Source organism: Passer domesticus, chromosome 6, assembly GCF_036417665.1.
Source record: "Passer domesticus isolate bPasDom1 chromosome 6, bPasDom1.hap1, whole genome shotgun sequence".
In the NCBI taxonomy this organism is placed as follows: Eukaryota; Metazoa; Chordata; class Aves; order Passeriformes; family Passeridae; genus Passer; species Passer domesticus.
In genome coordinates this window covers 54,385,753-54,404,639 of record NC_087479.1, presented here as the reverse complement: position 1 = coordinate 54,404,639, position 18,887 = coordinate 54,385,753, and the positions used below count along the sequence as shown (strand labels likewise).

At 48.3% G+C, this 18,887-nt stretch overlaps 1 protein-coding gene across 3 annotated transcripts; it reads left to right on the top strand.

The window, feature by feature from the left end:
• Nucleotides 1-1,008: 1,008 nt before the first annotated feature.
• On the top strand, nt 1,009-18,619 carry FADS2 (fatty acid desaturase 2). 3 transcript variants are annotated; one of them, XM_064425872.1, is made up of 13 exons: nt 1,009-1,459; nt 4,810-4,920; nt 5,903-6,100; nt 6,214-6,315; nt 6,794-6,919; nt 8,126-8,186; nt 8,518-8,594; nt 8,759-8,856; nt 9,424-9,520; nt 10,412-10,491; nt 11,532-11,657; nt 12,569-12,642; nt 16,544-18,619. In XM_064425872.1, exons 1-12 carry the CDS (start codon nt 1,253-1,255, stop codon nt 12,618-12,620), a joined length of 1,335 nt encoding a protein of 444 aa, XP_064281942.1. In that variant the 5' UTR covers nt 1,009-1,252; the 3' UTR covers nt 12,621-12,642; nt 16,544-18,619. The 3 variants fall into 3 exon arrangements, with proteins under 3 accessions (XP_064281942.1, XP_064281941.1, XP_064281940.1); XM_064425871.1 differs by having other exon boundaries at nt 16,541-18,619; XM_064425870.1 differs by lacking the exon at nt 16,544-18,619 and having other exon boundaries at nt 12,569-16,247.
• The last annotated feature ends 268 nt before the right edge of the window (nt 18,620-18,887 follow it).

The following is an 18,887-nucleotide window of genomic DNA, read 5'->3' as shown; positions in this document are numbered from 1 at the left end:
AAAAAGCAGGGGGGAAAAAATGTATGGGAAAGAGGGAGAAAAGAAAAAAAAGGTTAAAAAGAGTAAAAATATTTTTAAAAGAGTAAAAATGGTAAAAAATATTACAAGGAGAGGGAAAGGAGGAAAAAGGGGTGGAAAGAGGGGAAGCAGGAGGAGGGGTGACGGGAAAAAAAGAGGGAAAAAGGAGTGGAAAGGGAAAAGGCAGGAAGGGGAGAAGGAGAGAAGAGGAGAAGGGAGGAAAAAGGGGGAAAGAGGGAAGAAAAAGGGAAAGAGATGATGAAAGGGGAAAGAGGGAAGAAGGGGAAACAGGAGAAAGGGGGAAAGGTAGGAAAAGTGGGAAAGAGGAGAAGGAGGAACAGGGGGATAAAGGGAGGAAAAAGACGGGAAAGGAGGGAAGTGGGAAAGGTGGGGAAGGGGAGAGGGAGAAAACGGAGGAAGGAGGAGAGGGCAGAAAAGAAAATTAAGAAAAAAAATAAAACAGGGAAAAGGAAGGGGAAAAAAAAAAGAAGGGGAAGGGCAAGAAAAATAACGCGGGAAAAGAAAAAAAAAATCCGGCAGGGGCAGCTCTTTCCAATAAGAGCCAAAAAATCTCGAGGACACGAAGCTCGGAGCGGGAGGAGGAGGAGGAGGGGGCGAGGGGCTCCCGTCCCCCGGCGGTCCCGGCCCGCAGGCGCTTCGAAAGATCGGGACGGGCCAATGGGCGGGAGCGGGAGGGCGGCGGGACGGCCGGGATTGGCGCTGGGGCTCGGCTGATCCCGCCGGGAGAGCCCCGGCCCCGGGCGGGGGATGCCGGGGAGAGGGGGGAGAGGGCGGCGGGCAGCGCGATGCCGAGCCTGGGGACGGGGGGGGGGACGCCGGGAGGGAGGAGGATGCCCGGGAGAAAGGATGATGCTGGCAGAGGGAGGGGATGCCGAGGGAGGAGAATGCCCGGGGGGGATGCCCGGGAGAGGGGGGTGCGAGGGGGCGTGTGGGTGGAAGGGGCCGAGCTTGCCTCAAAACACAGGGCTATGTGCGAGGATAAAGTGCATCAGTGCGGGGACAGCCAGCCTAGGGGGCACTTCCGAGCAGGCGGAGAGAAGCAGAAACAAAGAGAAGGGAGGACATGAGCGAAGGCGAAGGGAGGGAGCAGGGGATCAGCTGAGTTCAATCCCGCCAGGAAAAAGCTCTTCCCCTCCGGCTCATCCCCGAGAGGGACAGGTTCTGCCCCCTCCTCTCCCCCTTTGGTCGAGAAGACAAAGAACCGAGTGGCCCCATGGGGAAAGGGGGTGAGCAAGGGGGGGACTCGGGGGAGCCGGCGGCGCAGATCCGCTTCTACACCTGGGAGGAGATCCAGAAGCACAACCTGAGGACGGACAAGTGGCTGGTGATAGAGCGAAAGGTTTACAATGTCACCAAGTGGGCAAACAGGCACCCGGGGGGCCAGCGAGTCATCAGCCACTGCGCCGGAGAAGATGCCACGGTAAGGACCGACCCCCGCGGCTCTCCCGGCTCCGGCAGCGTCCTCTGACAGCTCCTTCCCTCCCCGAGGGGAGCCAGCTGCCTGCTGTCCCCTGTCCCCACCTCCCCAACACCTGCTGGACGCCCGGCTCAGCCCTTTCGCCGCTCCCAGCTCGGTTCAAGCGGATGCAGGTCCCCCCCACCATGGGCTGGGGGGGATTGCTCTGCTTAAATCCCGCTGGTTTGCCTTTGTCTGCTGCTTGCGCCGTGCCTCGAGCCCTGAATTCAGGAGCAAAGTGTCCCAAATGTCCCCTTTTCCAGGGAGCAGCCTGTGACATGCAGAGTCACTCAGCCAGGCACAGGGAGGGTTAAACAGAGGCCAGGCTGTGCCTCAAAGTTGCTTCTGTGAGGAGCCTTTAAAACAAGGAGCTTTTTAGCATTTTTTTTCCCCAGGAGAAAATTCTCTGGAGAATTTGGTTACAGGTTGCTACAGAAAAAAAAAAAAAAGAAAAAGGCAGCAAACCAGCAAACCAGTTGCTGCTGCTCCAGCTGCTCCTCGCTGGGTTCAGCCACCTCTCAGGTTTCAGTCAACGATAAGAAACCAAACAACAACCAAAAAAAAAAAACCCAACCTTGAGACAGGAACAAATTAGAAAGAAATTGTTTGTTGTTCCCCTCAAAACCACCTTCCTCAGAAGTGCATCCAGAGAGCATGTTCTCCCTTCAGGGCATGTTAATGAAATCCAAGCAGCCTCAGAGCTCTGAAACGTGCAGAGACCAAACAGGAACAGGAACTGCTGGTCTCCCACGGCTCCTGACGCCTTGGCAAGGAGCAGCCTCTATGTGTGACAAAATTTTTTGGCAGAACCTTCCCTTTCCGTCAGCCCCCATTTCCCTACATTCTGTGGTTATTTTCTATTCTTTTCCTTGAAGCACTGAGCTGCATTTTGGCCCTTCTGTGCCTTTGCAGTAAATCCTCTGAATGAATAGCTTTCTCCCTCAGAAACATGGGCCAGGTTTTGCGTTCAACTGCTTAAACACAGAGCTGCTGAAACGGGAGGAGTTTGACTTCTATCCCCAAAAATTTAACTCCAGTATCTCCATTAGCAACCAAAAAGCATCTGTTACTGCAGAATCCTTGAAAGGGAGGCTGAAACACAGGTTGGTGGTTCCAGGATTGCTGGCTCTCCTCCCACCTCCCCAGGCTACATTGCATCCCACACTTCATCAAGGCATGGCCTTAAAAATGCTCTGAAATTGTTAAATCCCCACTCCAAGCACTAAATCAGGACTGGCATCAGTTTTGCAGCTTCCCTGTGATGAACAACCATTTACAGCCAGAAAACCCTCTCTCATTCAGAGGGAGAACCTTCTGCAGGTTTAGATTGGATTTTAGGAGGAAATGCTTCCCTGTGAGGGAGCTGAGGCCCTGGTTGTCTGAAGAAGCTGTGACTGCCCCATCCCTGGAAGTGTCCAAGCCAAGCTGGATGGGGTTTGGAGTAACCTGGTCCAGGGAAGGGGACTGGATTGGGATGATTTTTGAAGTCCCTTTCAACCCAAACCATTGCATGGGTCTCTGATTTTTTTAAACACAACACAACATCTGGGCCAACCTGCTCTGGTGTCACCTCATGCACAGAACACAAAGGGAGGGACACTTTGCAGTGTCCCTGTCCCAGAAGTGTTCAGGGATGTAAAAGAAAATCTTTGTGCTGACTGCTCTAAGCACTCCCAGTGCTCAAGTACAGCTCATATCTCAATTATACAAAGCTCTTTTTTCTCACCAAAGGCAGCTGGAATAATTCCCATATCCCATAAAACACTTAGGCTTATTTGGTCAGTAGATCACAAAGTTGGGAGGTCAAGTGCCAATATCACACAGCATTTCCCAGGGATTATCTTTTCCCTTAAGCTTTTTATCTCCTGCAATACAGAATTGAGAACAATTCCAAAATTCAGTTGCTATCTTATATTTGGGACCTTTTAGTACAGGAGCTTATGAGATAAACATAACAAAAATCTAATCCTTCCATCATTTGAAGGATCTCCAGGCAGTATGCACCCAATCAGACCTCCAAAGATTTTTTATTCCCAGCAGTTAAAATAATCCTGAATCAACATATTTTAATGCCTCTTATGTGTCACCCTCTCTTTTCCCTTTTCTTCCCCTTTTTTTTTTTTACCCAAAACTGCAGTAGGCACAGTCAGCTATTCACTTCCCCCCTCATCCCGCTTTTCCTTCCTCTTTCACATCTTCTGCAAATCGTTCCAGAGAGGGAAACCAAGAACCAGAGTCAACATTTCAGTGACCCACTTCTGGGTCCAAGTTTTGATTGATTTTGGTGGACTTTGGGCCCGAGGTTGTTGCCTGGCATTTTTGACCTCCATGTGGAGGACATCTCCCAGGAGGGTCAGCTGGACACAGGGACCTAGTCTGCCCTTTGTCTTTAGAGCCAGGAGGGAAATACTAGTTGGTCCCTACAATTGTTAGGCAATGGGACAAAGGTGGAAAGGCTGGAGCACGGTTCCCCTGACTCCTGTTTTTAATGATTTTTGTTTTCCGTACCGTCTTAGCACTTCATGGAACCAATCTTTCCTGTTCTCCCAGGTGAATTCCAAGAGCTGACTCCAGTTCTGTGCAGTGAGGAAAGGGCAGGGACAGAGTGAGGGTTTCTGATCTGGGTCAGCTTTCTGTCCCTGCTGCTGTCCTTGGGGTTAAAATTACAGCTGTGCCATGTGAAAGGATCTGGCCAAGATCTCGCTACGAGCATCAGGCACCTGTGGGATACAGGTAGACAGAAATATGTGGAAAGGGGAAGGAATAGAGAAAAAGAAGAGCCAGATAAACTCGTGAATGCCAGGATCAAAATGACTCCACGAACAAGGCATTATTCTTCTGAAATGTCACCACTTTTTCCTCAGCAGTTTTACAGCTGGGATCTCCAGGCCTGGCCAAAACACCCAGGAATATTCTTTGTGCTTGCAGTCACATCCAGTTTCAGTCACCAGTCAGCCCCTCTCCTGACTTGCCTCCAGGAGCAGATTTTCCAAGGGTATTTATATCCTAGGAGGGATTTGCACAAATTCCCCTCTGCCTACCTTCTAAGGGAATTAACAGGATTTAAGTATTTAGTTGCTTAGAAAGAATTTCTCGAGGTGCCTTTCACCATATGGCTGGATGCCATCACCATTCCCAGGCCAGCAAATTCATCAGTGGAATTAATGTCCCAAAAAGTGATCCCAGAGCTGGAGGTCACCTGGCTCCCTTTTCCACAGGTTCCACGACTGCTGGAGGTGGGTGGGAATGACACAGTGAATGGGAAGCACATCTTACTCCTGGATCTCACACAGTTCCTCCTGTTTCCACTCCAGGATGCATTCCAGGCCTTCCACATCAATCCCACCTTGGTGCAGAAGTTTCTCAAGCCGCTGCTTATTGGAGAACTCGCTCCAGGGGAGCCCAGCCAGGACCGAGACAAAAATGTGAGTATTTATTCCTCAGCTGGGGTTCAGTCTGGCTATTCCCATCATTTTTTCCCCTCTTGGGATGCTCTCCAGAGAGAGAGAGAAGTTCTCAGTGACTGAACTGAGAATGTGGAATATTTTCAATCCCATCATGGATTCAAGTATGTGTGGAAAGGGGATGACACTTTTGCCTGTACAAACCTTCTCTTTCCCACAGAGCCACCAACAGCCAATTTCTGGCAGCCCATTCCAGGTACCCAGGCTGGACTAAGCCCATCCTGAAGGGAAATGGGAACTGAGACATGTGGAATGGGAAATGTGCACCAGCCCTGGTGACTGTGGTCCCTTCTGCTGCTCCTTTGCTGGTGACCAAGCTCCAAAACACAAGTCCCCAGATGTCCCATTTGGGTGGCCTTGCACAGGAGCAGCAGCCACTGCCCATCCTCAGGGCAGCTCTGCTCATCCATTATTCAGGCCCAGAGCATGGCACAACTGGCTCCAGCCGGGAAACTCGATCCTGCCCCATTGTTTGTGGCTGGCCATGATTGTGATAGATCTGTGTCATTCACAATAGAGGGGACAACGCTGGTCCCCAGTGACCCAGGAATGCCCCTCATGGATGGCTGCACAGGAGCTGGCACACGGGCTGAACGGATGACGGGTGATAGTGGGTGCTCATTATCAGAGCTCTGGAATTAGGCACAATAGCACTGAATTCCCTCTTGCTCCAGCTTCTCCTTAGTGCTTAGGAAGCTCATCCAGACAAGAGCCATCAGGTGATGACACTCAACAGAACTTGGATGACTCTCCTGGTTCCAGGTCCAAAAGGTCAGGATGTGGGCTCAGACCAGCCAGGATGTTTATTCATAGGAATACAGGGCAAAAAGCTGGAATATAGAGCCAGGGTCCTTGGCATGGAGCTCATCCTTGCTCCATCCATCCCACAACTCAGTCAGGCTCACTTCCAAGCCTCACCCTGCTCTCTCCTGTCCTGTTGCAGTCCCAGCTGGTGGAGGATTTCCGGACCCTGCGGAAGACAGCGGAGGACATGAACCTGTTCCAAGCCAGCCCCTTGTTCTTCTCCTTTTACCTGGGCCACATCATTGTCATGGAAGTTTTGGCTTGGCTTATGATTTCCTACTTTGGGACCGGCTGGATCACGACCCTCATCCTTGCCTGCATCCTTACAACTTCCCAGGTGACAAAGAGAGATCTTCCTGACACTGCCAATGTGCCCTCCATCTCCATTTCTTTCCTGCTTAGCTCTGATTTGCAATAGCTTCCTAACTATTTGGTTTCCCCTCACCCCAGGCCCAGGCAGGGTGGCTGCAACATGATTTTGGACACCTCTCTGTCTTCAAGAAGTCTTCCTGGAACCACATCGTCCACAAGTTTGTCATTGGGCACTTAAAGGTAAAGGGAATTATGGAGCCAGGGAATTCTGGGGATGCATCACTTTGGCTGTGGCAGAGTAGGAAAGGGAGGCTCTCAACCTTCCCAGAGTGAGCAGAGGCACAAAAAAAGTTGGTGACCATTGCCCATGGAGCAACCTGGGCTAGTGGAAGGTGTCCCTGCTCATGGCACGGGGTTGGGACTGGATGAGCTTTAGAGTCCCTTCTAACTCAAAGCATTTCAGGATTTTCTGGGAATACACAGTGACCTGTAAGTCCCTCAGAGTGTGTTTATTCTGTGTTCTTTCAATATGGATGATCCTTAGGGATCCCTCTGCAAGCAGCAGTGTCATAGCAACCAACAACTCCACCACTTCCTGCTTGCTGCACTTTCCAAAGCAAATCCCACCTCGGCCACAATTTGACTCACATCACTTTAGTTCCTATAAATGATTGGAGCAGCTCTCCGTGGGTGAAAACTCCTTGTTCTCCTTGCCCAGGGTGCCTCTGCAAACTGGTGGAACCACCGCCACTTCCAGCACCACGCCAAGCCCAACATCTTCAAGAAGGACCCAGATGTGAACATGCTGCACATTTTTGTCCTGGGAGACACACAGCCCGTTGAGGTAAGGAAAAATGGGGAAAACATGGAAAACTACTGTCCGAGTGGAGAGTGGTTGCGCAAATCCAGGAGCTGGCTCCCACTGTTAGACATGACTTACACAGGCAGGACTTCCAGGAATGCTAGAAAGGAAATGCTTAATCCAGGGATTTCATCTGGCTACATCGTCTGACAGGAGTTTGGAGCCAACCCTTGGGCTGAGGAGCAGCACTGACTACTAATTCCCAATCCATTTCCTGTGCTGACCACAGGAGAAAGTGTCTTGGGTTACCTCAGGGAAAATAATGCAGATGGGGTTGGAGAGAAAGCAAAAAGCCACTAAAGGCCACTTCATGCTGCTGGCTTGAAGTACCAACATGAGGGGGGAATATGGTGTTCCTCAGTATTCCAGCAGGAGCATTTCAAAACTGACCTTCCATTTCCATAGCAAATATCTTCCAGCATCAAGTGATTTTAATTTTAGTTCAATCCACCCCTCCAGGGCCAAAATATTTACTGCCTGTTTATAAAACCCTACCAAAGCACTTAAATCATGGTGTTTTTCACAGTGGAACAAGGATTTCTAGTTTTAAAACAAAACTCCAAGAAAATGGACAAGCAGCAAAGACAACACAGGGAAATACAACATTAAAAATGGTTTCTCAGCCAGATTTTACATTATTGAGAAAGCAGACCATGGTTCTATTACTTAAAGGAAAACCTAAACATTTGTGATAACAAATAAAAACTGCATTTCTGCCTCAAAATATCTGATATTAGGCCAGAATCAGTCTATCCCAATATTCTCTACATTGGTATAAAAATCCTTTTCCAAATGATGCCAAGCCTTGCAGAGCTCAGCCCAGAGGGAATAATGTGCCTGATTTATTGGTGTTACAAGCCTTCTCTTCCAAAAAATCAGACTTTATGCCTATCACATTCATATTAGTAAAAATGGAGGTGCTGGCAGCTCTTCTCAGAGACACAGGGATGGCAGAAGGTGAGGTGCATCAAAATTCCATCAAGTAAATAGAAACTATCTTTAAAAATTGAGTTTACACCTAACACAATGACAAAGTTGGGACATTTAATCACTCCAAATCTCTTCTTACCCGCTCGTGGGAATTGAGTCAAAACTCCCTGGTCAATACATTAAGAATTATTGCAGAGAATCTGCTTTTACCTGGGAATGTCCCAATCCCAGGCTGAGCTGTCTCTTTGTGTCCTGCAGTATGGCAAGAAGAAGCTGAAGTACCTGCCTTACAACCACCAGCACGAGTACTTCTTCCTCAGTGAGTATCCATGCTCCTCTCTTCCCTTTTCCTGGAATGCCACTTGTCCTTTCCAGCCCTCATTGTGTGAGCAGAGCAACTCCTCAAATCCCAACTCATCCCACCCTTCCTCAGGACCCTGTGCAGGTCCCAAAATCAGCTCAGGGATATCCAAGCACCTGAAACCTTGCCCCGTAGAGCAAGGGAATGTAAGACAGCTGAGGCTGGGAATAACCTCCATGTGAGAGGCTCCATGGAAAAACTGCACGTTCCCAGTTCCATGGAAGCAGTCCCTCATGTCACACACCTTCCCACCCCTCTGATGGCCAAACCATTTCCCTTTGCCTTGCAGTCTTCCCACCTCTGCTCATCCCTGTGTATTTCCAAATCCAAATCATCTCGACCATGATCAAGCGCAGGTTCTGGGCGGTGAGTGAAACATTCCCTCCATCCTTACGGGGTCTGGCTGGAAACTGGGGCAGAGAGGGAGGCCAGGGGGCAGGCAGGAATTACCCAGTGTTCCAAACATCACCAGCAAGGACACGTTATCCAAGACGGGCAAATTGATGCCTGGTGTTTTCTCTGTCCCTCAGGACCTGGCCTGGGCCATCAGCTACTACCTGCGCTACTTCGTCACCTACATCCCGTTCTACGGCGTCCTGGGATCCCTGTGTCTCCTCACGTTTGTCAGGTAGGGGATCCAGGGCATCCCTGCTGCTCTCCCATCCCTCCAGTGCTGTCTGAGCCTGGCCTCAGCTCTGCTGTGTCCCACTGCATCACTTCCCTGTCAGCATCTCTGAGTTCCAGCACCTCTGGCACTCGCCCTGCCCCTTCCCCTTCCCGTGATGGTCCTGCCAGGATTCCCCTGCCTTTCCTCATTCCCTGCTCTCACACACTGCTGATCCCACTTTGGGCATGGCTGGACCCTCCCAGAGTGCCTCATCCCACCCCCTTCCCAGCAGACTGTGGAGGTAATTCTGTGCATGCACCAAGTCTGAAATCAAGCTGGAAAACTTACCACAATCAGCCCATTATTCTCAAAATATTTGAAGAAACTCAAAGTGCAAGGAAAAAAAAAAGCGAAATTGCAAAATTGGATCATCTGCTTTTGCAGAAAACAAGCCTGGAACAAAGATGATTCCAGGCAATCCCTTGTCAACATCCATCCGAGTCTCTGCTGCTCCCTGCAAACCCCACTTTAACTACCTGATGTCCCCACATCTGGTAGAAATTCTCATGATTTTTCCTGGTTTTGCAGGTTTCTGGAGAGTCACTGGTTCGTGTGGGTTACCCAGATGAATCACATTCCAATGGAAATTGATTCTGAGAAGCACAGAGACTGGCTGAGCTCCCAGGTAACTGGAGGGAAGAAAACCACCCCTGACTCACCCCAAAATGGGATTTTCTCAAAGAATGTTAGAGTTACCACCACCCCCAGTGTTACCACCACCCCTTACTAGAACAGAGTTGTCCTGTCCATGATTTCTCCCATAAAGATGTTCCTCCCAGAGCCAGCAGTGCTGGGGAAAGACATGGAATTCCAAAATTCTGCAATTCCTTTGACAATCAAAAGGTTACCTGTTCCTGGGGTGAGTGAAGCTGGATGTGACTGCAAATCCAAAAAAACATTCCTGCATGTTTTGGCCAGGCCTGTAGATCCCAGCAATAAAACAGTTGAATGTTGACTCTTCATTTTGGAGCCTGCCTTTGTCCTTTTGGTCTGGCAGATGAATGGTTGAGTTCTCCCTTTCCTCTTCTTTTTTCTAGAACCATAATCTTGATATTTTGGCAGTTCTCCCTGCAAATCGAAGTAAAATGTGTGAGGGAGGAACCCTATCAAAAATTTGGTTGAATTTTAAGACTATTAAGAAAATATATCTAATTTTATGATCATTAATGGCAAGAACACCTAAGAAATATTCTCAGAATATCACACTTCAGGCAAACTGAGCAATAACAACACGAGAATGGAGAAGCTTTGTGTCCATGTTCCTCCTGTTTTCCACCTTGGTACTGCTGTCAACCCTGTGATCTCCAGTGGGAGAGGCTGACATTTAGGATTCTGGCCTTGGCTACATCACCACCAGTGAAAGTTTGATTACCTGAGGCCCTGAGGAAGGATTAAAACCCCTTGCTGCACCCAGCCACGGCAGGCTCTGCACTCCCAGAGCTCAGGGAAGAGGAATTTCACCCTGATTTTGGGATGAGCCATCCCTAACCCTCACAGCTCTCTCTCTCCCTGGCAGATGGCAGCAACCTGCAACATTGAGCAGTCCTTTTTCAACGACTGGTTCACCGGGCACCTGAACTTCCAGATCGAGCACCAGTGAGTACAGAGCCAGGACAGCGAGGGCACTGCCGGCTTGTCACAGCCCAGGGGTGGGAATTATGAGCTGGGGAAGGATTGTATGCCCAGGAGACACAGTCCCAGACTACACAGCATGGAAGATGTGGCTGCCCCATCCCTGGAAGAGCTCAAGCCCAGGGTGGATGAGGCTTGGAGCAACCTGCATTAGTGGAAGGTGACCCTGCCCATGGTGGGGCAGGAACTGAATGAGCTTTAAGATCCTTTCCCACCCAAACCATTCCATGATAGTGTGCTTCTCTTACAGCTATGACATTTTTCTCTCTTGCTTCAAAGCTTTCACTCTCACAGCCTTAATTTAGGATTTAATTAGGAGTTGTTATGCATCTACCAGTTGCAAAGGCTGTGGGCTCAAACCCCAAGCATCCACCTCAGAAAACTCCTCTCCCTTAAGGCATTCCAGTGTTTTATAGAGTGTGGGACTGTGTAGGATGCTGGATATGAGATTCCAGAAAAAAAAATGGAAAACAGGGCCATATGGACAGTCTGTTGCCAATGGCAACAGCAAATGTAAAAGAAATGGCTTTTAGGGTGAGGCTGGCTGGTTTGGGAGTCAGCTTAGGAAATCTCCATGGAAGAGCATAGGGCAAGGTGCCCCCACAATCCTTCTTTACCTGCTTCCAGAAGTGGAAAAGCAGGTCACTGGGAATTCAGTTCAGCAAGAAACAATTTTTCCCAGAGGAATGGGTGGCCATCTCTGAGACTGTTCCCTCACTCCTCCTGCCCTCTCATTGCAGTCGTGTCCCTTCTTGCACAAACTGGCTTTCAGTGTGTCCTGAGCACGACTTTGCTTTGAGGCAGAACAGGAAAATCAGTTTTCACCACCTCCTTGAGACAGAGGAGTGTAAAGCAGGGGTGCCTCTGTGCCTCCCTTCCTTTGTTTGTGCAGTTTGAGGAGGAGGCACCATCGATGAGCCCCTGAGGATGCAATCCCTAATGCCCATCCCTTGTCGCATGTCTCCAGAGTTTTCTCAGCTTTGTTTTCTCTCTCTCCTCTCCAGCCTGTTTCCAACAATGCCACGGCACAACTTCTGGAAGGTGAAGCCTTTGGTGAAGTCATTATGTGCCAAGTATGGAGTCCACTATGAGGAGAAGCCTCTCGGGAAAGCATTCGTAGACATCGTTGGGTAAGGCCCTCCTGAGCCCACCTGCAGCTCATTTTTTCCAGGGAGACCTGATATTTTCTAGCACAGAGGACCCAGGACATGGCAGACTCTTCAGAAATTTGTGTTGTTGCTGTCAAAGCAACAAACACTTGACCTTTACACAGGTACAAACCTGATCATGGCATTTGGGGACATGGTGGCTCAGCAGTGCTGGGGTTGGTCTTAGAGGGCTTTTCCAACCCTAATGATTCTGATTTTTATCAGAAATACATACCAGCCTGTTCTGACAGCTGGTGGCTCCTGCTGTTGGGAGTTGCCAGCAGATCTCCTGCTGTAAAGTGAGATGAATCAAAGGGAAACGAGTCAGGTTACAGCCCCTGCTGTGTCCCCTGAGAGCTCTGCCAGCAGCAACAGGCAATTCCCTACAGGCAGAGCTGGAGAGGATCTAGCAGTCCTTGTCAGCAGCCTTGGTGTTAATGCTGCTGTCTCAGTTCCTCCGAGGGGAATAATTCATGGCAGGGAACATGAGAAAGCTCTGCAGTCCAGGCACCTTCTGCACAAAGCACTCTGAGCGTGGGCAGATTGAAGTGCGGTGACCACAGTGGGCAGGAGAGCTGGTTCCAAACCTGCTTTTGTCCCCAAATCCAGGTAGGACAGGGCCACAAAGCAGCAAGGCACAGTGGAGTGAAGCCTGGAGGCTCCCAGGAGAATTTACAGCCCCCCTTCCAGTGCTTAAAAGGGCTCCAAAGGAAAGCCCAAAAGACTTTGGGCACAGGTCTGGAGTCACAGACCAGGGGGAATGGCTTCACACTGCCAGAAAGTGGGTTCTATGAGTGTGATCCTATGATTGATACTAAATTCAGTAACAGCCTTCACTGCAGGAAAAACATGACAGAAGCCAGATTCCCAAGCTTCTCCTTTTCTTCCCACAGGTCCCTAAAGAAATCTGGAGATCTCTGGCTGGATGCTTATCTCCATAAGTGATCATGAATCTTTCTGGGGAGGTGTGAGTGACCGGGAGGGATGGGGGGATGTGGGGGGGTTCACATTTGTGTCTTTTACTCTCAGATCTCAATCTAAATCCAGGGTTGGAGGGGAGTTTCCTGTCTTGCCAGCTGTTTCTGGTGCAGGCCCTGTTCAATCCAGACAGATTTAAAATGTGCTCCAGAGGGTGGAAAGCAAGGCCAGCAGTGCAAATGTTTAAAAAAGGGGCATTCATATCTGACCTTGACCTACTTTTCACAAGATTCGTTCTCATTCTGCCTAAACCACACAAACCCTGATTCACACCTAAGGGGTTTTAGGCCTCATTGAGTGTTTGCAATCCAAGGACATCCCAGTCAGCTCATGCCTCTTTCCCATGTTTGTGTGGAAGAGGAATCACATCCCATGGGACTGGCAGCTGCTGGACTGTGCTTCCAGCCCTGTCCAGAGCCCAGCTCCCTCCTTTCCCTGCCTCCTCCCCTTCTCTAACCACAGCATCCCTTTAGTGCAAGCTGTGACCCTGGCCCTGCACAGCTAACCCCTAACCACAGCAGGGTTAACATAGCCATGTTTTTAGGATCAGCCCCTCTTCCCAGGGGTCTGTAGAAGATGGGTTTAAAGAGCAAAATGTCTCCTTTAGGAGAGGGTCTGTTTTCTCTTAATGAGCAGCAGGTCTGGCACAGCGAATGGAATCGTCAGGAAAACACACAAAATCAAAACAATCACACAAGCAAAACGTGCTAATTGCTCCTCAGTGCTCCAAGGGAACCACAAATGGCCTTTTCAGCATCCTGCCCTGCAGAAACCCAGAGTTCTGCCTGTCTGCACATGCCTGGCAGCACCGAGCTTCTTCCTGCCTACCCGAGGCCAGGAGCCCTGGCACTGTTCACCCTTCCCCTGGGAACAATCACAGGAGAAAAGGAGTTCTCCCTGCGCAAGGAGGAGCTGCTCAAATCCCAGTGGAATCAGCCCTGCTCAGGCTGTGCTGCTGATACAAGACCTTTGGAGAACCCTCTCACAAGCTGTCTAAAACTCCATTTTCTGCCCAGCACCTAATTACCAAAATTCACTAATGGTTTATCAGGAGATATGTCTGGACAGCTTCCAGGTGCTTCTGGAACAGGTGACCTGACCCCAAATAAATCCAGGGGTTCAGATTCAGCTGCAACACAACAGAAGAGATATTTGGGTTAGGACAAAGGGCCATGGTTCCAAAAGCAGCCTCCAGCTCCAGCCTCGGTGCTCCCAGGAATCACCAGGAGGGAGACTCTGGTTACTTTGCATGCCTCATTACTTCCCTCAGCTCTGAAACTGGATCCTCTCTGTCAAATCCCTGAATCCTACCAGCATTCCACAGAATCAGCAAGGTGCTTCATCATGAATAGAGACTACTCTGGGACTGTGGCCAGCGTTGCAAAAAAAAAAAAAAAAAAAAAAAAAAAAGTATTCCCTCCCCACCCTCTTTGGAAAATAAAATGAGATTTTATCTTTGATTACAGTGGGGAATTCAGCATCTTGCAACTTCAGTAAGCAATGCTTAGGGTTTGTAAAGGGCTTGTTCTGGGGGTCTTGCTCACCCAAGTACCACCAGGAATGTTTAGGGTGAAAAGCTGCATAAGTAACATCCTTCTGGATGCTGTGATTTCCCAGGCAGGTAGTGAGGAGCTCTCCTGGAATTTGGCTAACCTCATGAGGACTGCCTTAATTTGTGCATCCCTTCCTTGAATGTACCTCACTGTGCTCCAGCAAGGATGACCATGAGAACAGAGGCATCAGCAGTGCAAGCTTTTAAATATCCAGCTTCTTCTGACAGCTCTTGTTTTTTTGTTGGTTTTTTTTTTTTTGTCTTATTTCCAGAGCAAATATTTTCTTCCTTAGCTCTGCCCCCTTCTTCTCAATTTTCTTCTTGGGAAGCTGTTTGGGTTGATCTTGGGGAAAGATCAGCTGTTAGGCAAATGGGCTTTTTTTTTCCCCCAAAAAAACTTACTATTTTTTCAGGCAAAGCCTCTCTGGCTCATATAGCTTTTTCCTCTTCTTCCAAAAAAAATCTCAGCTTTCTCTCTTGGAATTTGAGCTGGTTTTTACGTGCCTTGATTCCTTGTTGACACCCCATCCCTGCAAGTGTTACAGGCCAGGTTGGATGAGGTTTGGAGCAACTTGGTCTAGGGAAGGTGTCCCTGTCCATGGCAGGAGGGTGGAATTGGATGATCTTTATTGCCCCTTCCAATCCAAACCATTCCAGGATTCTACAAGCTCTCCCCTCTTTAACTGGAGCAGGTCAAAGAGATCCCTGACAAAGAGCCCTGGAAGCCTGGATCAATCTGCTTTGTTATCATTGTTCTCCAAGTAAAATTAGGTTTATCTGGAGATGTTCCAGAAGTTTCAGTAAGACTGGAAATGTAGATGGATACAAACTTCCCATGAGCTTTGTCTCCAACAAGGGAGCAATGAGTGAGACATGAGCAGGTTAAAATCTGCCATCAAAATGACTGAAACACAGAATTTTCAGCACAGCTTTGCCCAGCTTTCTGAGGACTCTTAACTAATCAGTTTCCCTGAAAATAATGAGGTGAAATCTTGTCCACTTTCTCTCTTGATAAAGGTCATTCATTTGCACTGTAATGAGACACAAACATGAAAAAAAAAACAAAACAAAAAACAAACCTAAGCCAGTAAGAGGTGCTGGAAGCCTGCCAGGGTTTACTGAACCCAGCTACACCACATGGCAATGGGGAGCTGGAAACACAGAGCTGGTTTCATGGCAGAGAATCAAACAACAGCCAGGGAAGGAATGGATTTGTTCTCCCCACTCACTGTGGGGGACTGGAGTAGGAGCTGGAGGACCAGGATGATCGAGGATGCCAGAGAAAAGCACAAACTGCAGCAAAGAGAAGCCTCTGGGTGTGTTTTGGGAGGAGAATGAGAGATGGGAGAAGTTTGGGAAGGTCAGGGGTTAGGGAGGGATGCATGAGAGTGGGAGAAAAAATACTGAGGGATGAAGGAGGAGAAATTTGGAATCAGGTGTCCCATGATCTCACAGCATGGCTGGAATCTGCCTGGAGGGCTGTGCTGGAGACACAGGGCAGGACAGGGCAGAGCTGGGGCTCAGAGGGGGTGGCAGGGACTGGTGACATCCACAGGCACCTCAGAGTGAGCTGGATCTCACACTGAGCCCCCCTCCCACAGCTCTGGGAGCAGGGACTCACTGCCCTCAGCTTCCAGCGAGAGGCACAGTGGGAATTAGGGAACTTTCCTTGGAGTTTTCCCTCCAAGCATGGATTTGAGGAGTCTAGATCCCAGCTGCTCACTGAAATAGGGCTTGGGAGGCTCGTCAGGACCCATGTCCAAGCACCATCATTCCCTGCTGCAGGGGCTGAGCTCTGGCTGGATTTGAGGTCTTCATTAGGGAAAAGACATCCTTTTCCTCAGTAGATGCCTTTCCAAGAAAGCCTTCCTAACAAAGCCCTAACATTTCCAATGTTAAATCAGCAAACCCACATTCTTTATAGGACAGCTCCTGGTTTTTCTTAATTTTTTGGGAAAAAAAAATCCAGTAACTCAAAAAGAACAATTTTTTTCCTTGTGTATCCTACCACTCAATAAAATCATAACTATTTGTTGACCATACAGATGTTTTATGTGGCTTTTTTTTTCCAGAACCACTGGTGCTCAGGGAATTTGTTCCCTCTTGGAGTGCCTTCTGCCATACAAACCCACAAGCAGGTGGCATGGAGATGCCAACTGAGCAAGTCAGGACATTTCTAGGGTGGGAATGTCACAACCCAGGTTTTGCTCTGAGATCAAAAACATGTTCAAATTCAGAATTGTAATGAGTCAGGGTAGGTATTTGACATAAAGGGTGATTCAAGCTCCCGTTTCAGATTTAGCCTTGTAACTGTTTTTGTTTTTTTTTTTTTTAGCAGTTCAAAACCAGATCCCAAGCCAAGAACACTGTGGAAGCAAACTAAAAAAGGACCTGGGATCAGACTGCTTATTATGGCCTCCCTTGTTTTTCCTGGGGCTTTTTATGGAGGAGCTGTTAGCCAGTGAGTGTGGAAAGTCCTTTTTCCACTTTACGTGGTGAAATTAGTGGAATTACTTTGATACCATTGACTTTAATAGCACAGATGGATTTATTTATTAGCCTTCACAATTTCATGATCAATGCTGCTGCTTCCCCTCATCCTGGGAACAAACACCAAAGGAAAGGAGACTTTCCTGTCAAAGATTTGCCTGGCCACTCAAACTCAGCCTCCAGACTGTCTGAGGAAGCAGCTGAGAACAAAATTGCTGTGAAAACTTCATAGAAGCATATTAAAGTGTTCTTACAGTCCATTTTGTGCCCATTCATGGCTCATCCTGGGGTGTGCTGAGCACCTTGCAGCAGCTTTTCCAACCCACAGCTCCATCCGATGCTCTGGTGGGTTTTGGGTCAACAGCAGCAGTGGATTTTAGGTCAAAAGTGTTCTGAGGTCAGCCCAGAGGCTTTAACAGAGCTGGTTCTGCCAGGTGATCCCATTGAAGCATGTCCCATCAGGTGAAGGGGCAGACAAAGGGAACTCACAGGCTCTCCAGGGCCAGGAGACAAAGTGATGGCCAGATTATCCTTATCTGTCCCCTAAAACCAACACTGGAACTTGCCAGAGTCCAAAGGAATTGCTCCATAGGCAAACTCATCCTGCCCAACAGCAGGTGCCATGAGCTGTCACAGAACTCAAAGCAGAAAATGACCCAAATTTTAGGGCTTTCATTTCATCCCAGAACAAACAGCTTCCCCTAATGCAAACACAGGTGGCTCTTACACAAAAATTAACTGTTACAAATCAATAACTTCATCCATGAACAATATTGCTTTTTAAAAAAATCGTGTTTTACTTACTCTGCAGGGGCCCAGTTCTAGAGGCTTCAGGAAACTTCTTCACAGCATAATTTGTGTGTGGCATCAGCATGGGGAGAAACAGCTTCATGGTGTTCAGATGTACAGTTTTTAACCCCTCCAAGCAGGTCTTGAACACTTCCAGGGATGGGGCAGCCACATTTGTGAGCTTCCTTCTTGCAATAGGTTTTTAAAACTCTATTAAAAAAAAAAAGAACAACAAACAAAAAATTAAAAAAAAAAAAACTCAATGAAACAACAACACACCAGTAAGCTCAGCCTCTGAAAAAACCCTCAATTTTTTTCCAGTGTTTGTGCTGGGTTATATCATGTTATCATATGTATTTTATTGAAAAATTAGCCTAAATTCCTCAAATATCACATAGAAACACTTCCATTGAGTCTTCCCTACACCATCCCTCTGTCCTGGAGTTTCCATAGAACAGGGGATTATTGGAGCTGCTGTAAGGTGATATTTTGTTCACATTTCCAGCCACTCACTTATCCATTTGGAAATCATGATGTAAAGAATATGAAGGGAATAATCCAGAATTCCATAGTGAGCCAGGAGGTGAATAATTCCCTGACAGCAGAACATAAAAGATAATAAGTATAAATTATATAAATAATTATTTACATACTATAAATAAAAATACATATGTTATCTACCCTCCACAGAGGTTGGAGGGTACAAATGTAACTTTCACTGGGGTGAATGAAGATGATGTGTTCTAACATACCCTGTGTCTGAGCTTTTCCACCTTCTGCCAACCTCTGAGGTTTGAAGGTCAAGCCCAGGCTGCTCAGGTCAAGGGAGGCTCAGCAGAAATTGAAGAAAGGAGTGGGAAAAGGCCAAGCAGAAGGATCCTCACCTGGAAGCACCACCTTTGCCTGCAGCATCCTCCTGAGCACAGTTAGGTAACTCCCCAACTTCTTGGCCAGGTGCTGGCTGTGGGGCTGACAATGAGAGGATTAATTACAGTAATTGCCCGTGATTGCACCCATCCTCCTCAGAATGGGTGTGGCTGGTTCACTTGCCTGATTAATTTAATTGGCCTCAATTGGCCTTGCCTTAAGCAGCAGTTGGTTTTTCTATAAAATATACGAGCCATATTGCACCTTCTCTGTGTGTTTTGTTCCCTTATTGCTGACAGATGCCTAATAAAACCTGGAAGTTTGGGTTCTGAGCTGAAGATGTTGCTGGTTTCTCAGCTGGGGCCAGTTCCTGGTCCAGCATCTCCAGGTCAATCACTCCGAGCTGAAATTATCACCCTTTGCAAAGCCACAAACCTTTAGGCCACAGTCACAACCCCAAATGGAGCAAAGCAGCACAGCCTGTGCTTCACCATCACCCTGGGTGGGGGAAATAAAGTGTGACCAGGAATCAAAGT

Coding starts and splice junctions, on each gene's coding strand:
- FADS2 (XM_064425872.1), top strand. CDS start 1,253: ATGGGGAAAGGGGGTGAGCAAGGGGGGGACTCGGGGGAGCCGGCGGCG. Junction 6,316..6,793: donor TTGTCATTGGGCACTTAAAG/GTAAAGGGAATT, acceptor CTCCTTGCCCAG/GGTGCCTCTGCAAACTGGTG. Junction 11,658..12,568: donor GCATTCGTAGACATCGTTGG/GTAAGGCCCTCC, acceptor TTCTTCCCACAG/GTCCCTAAAGAAATCTGGAG.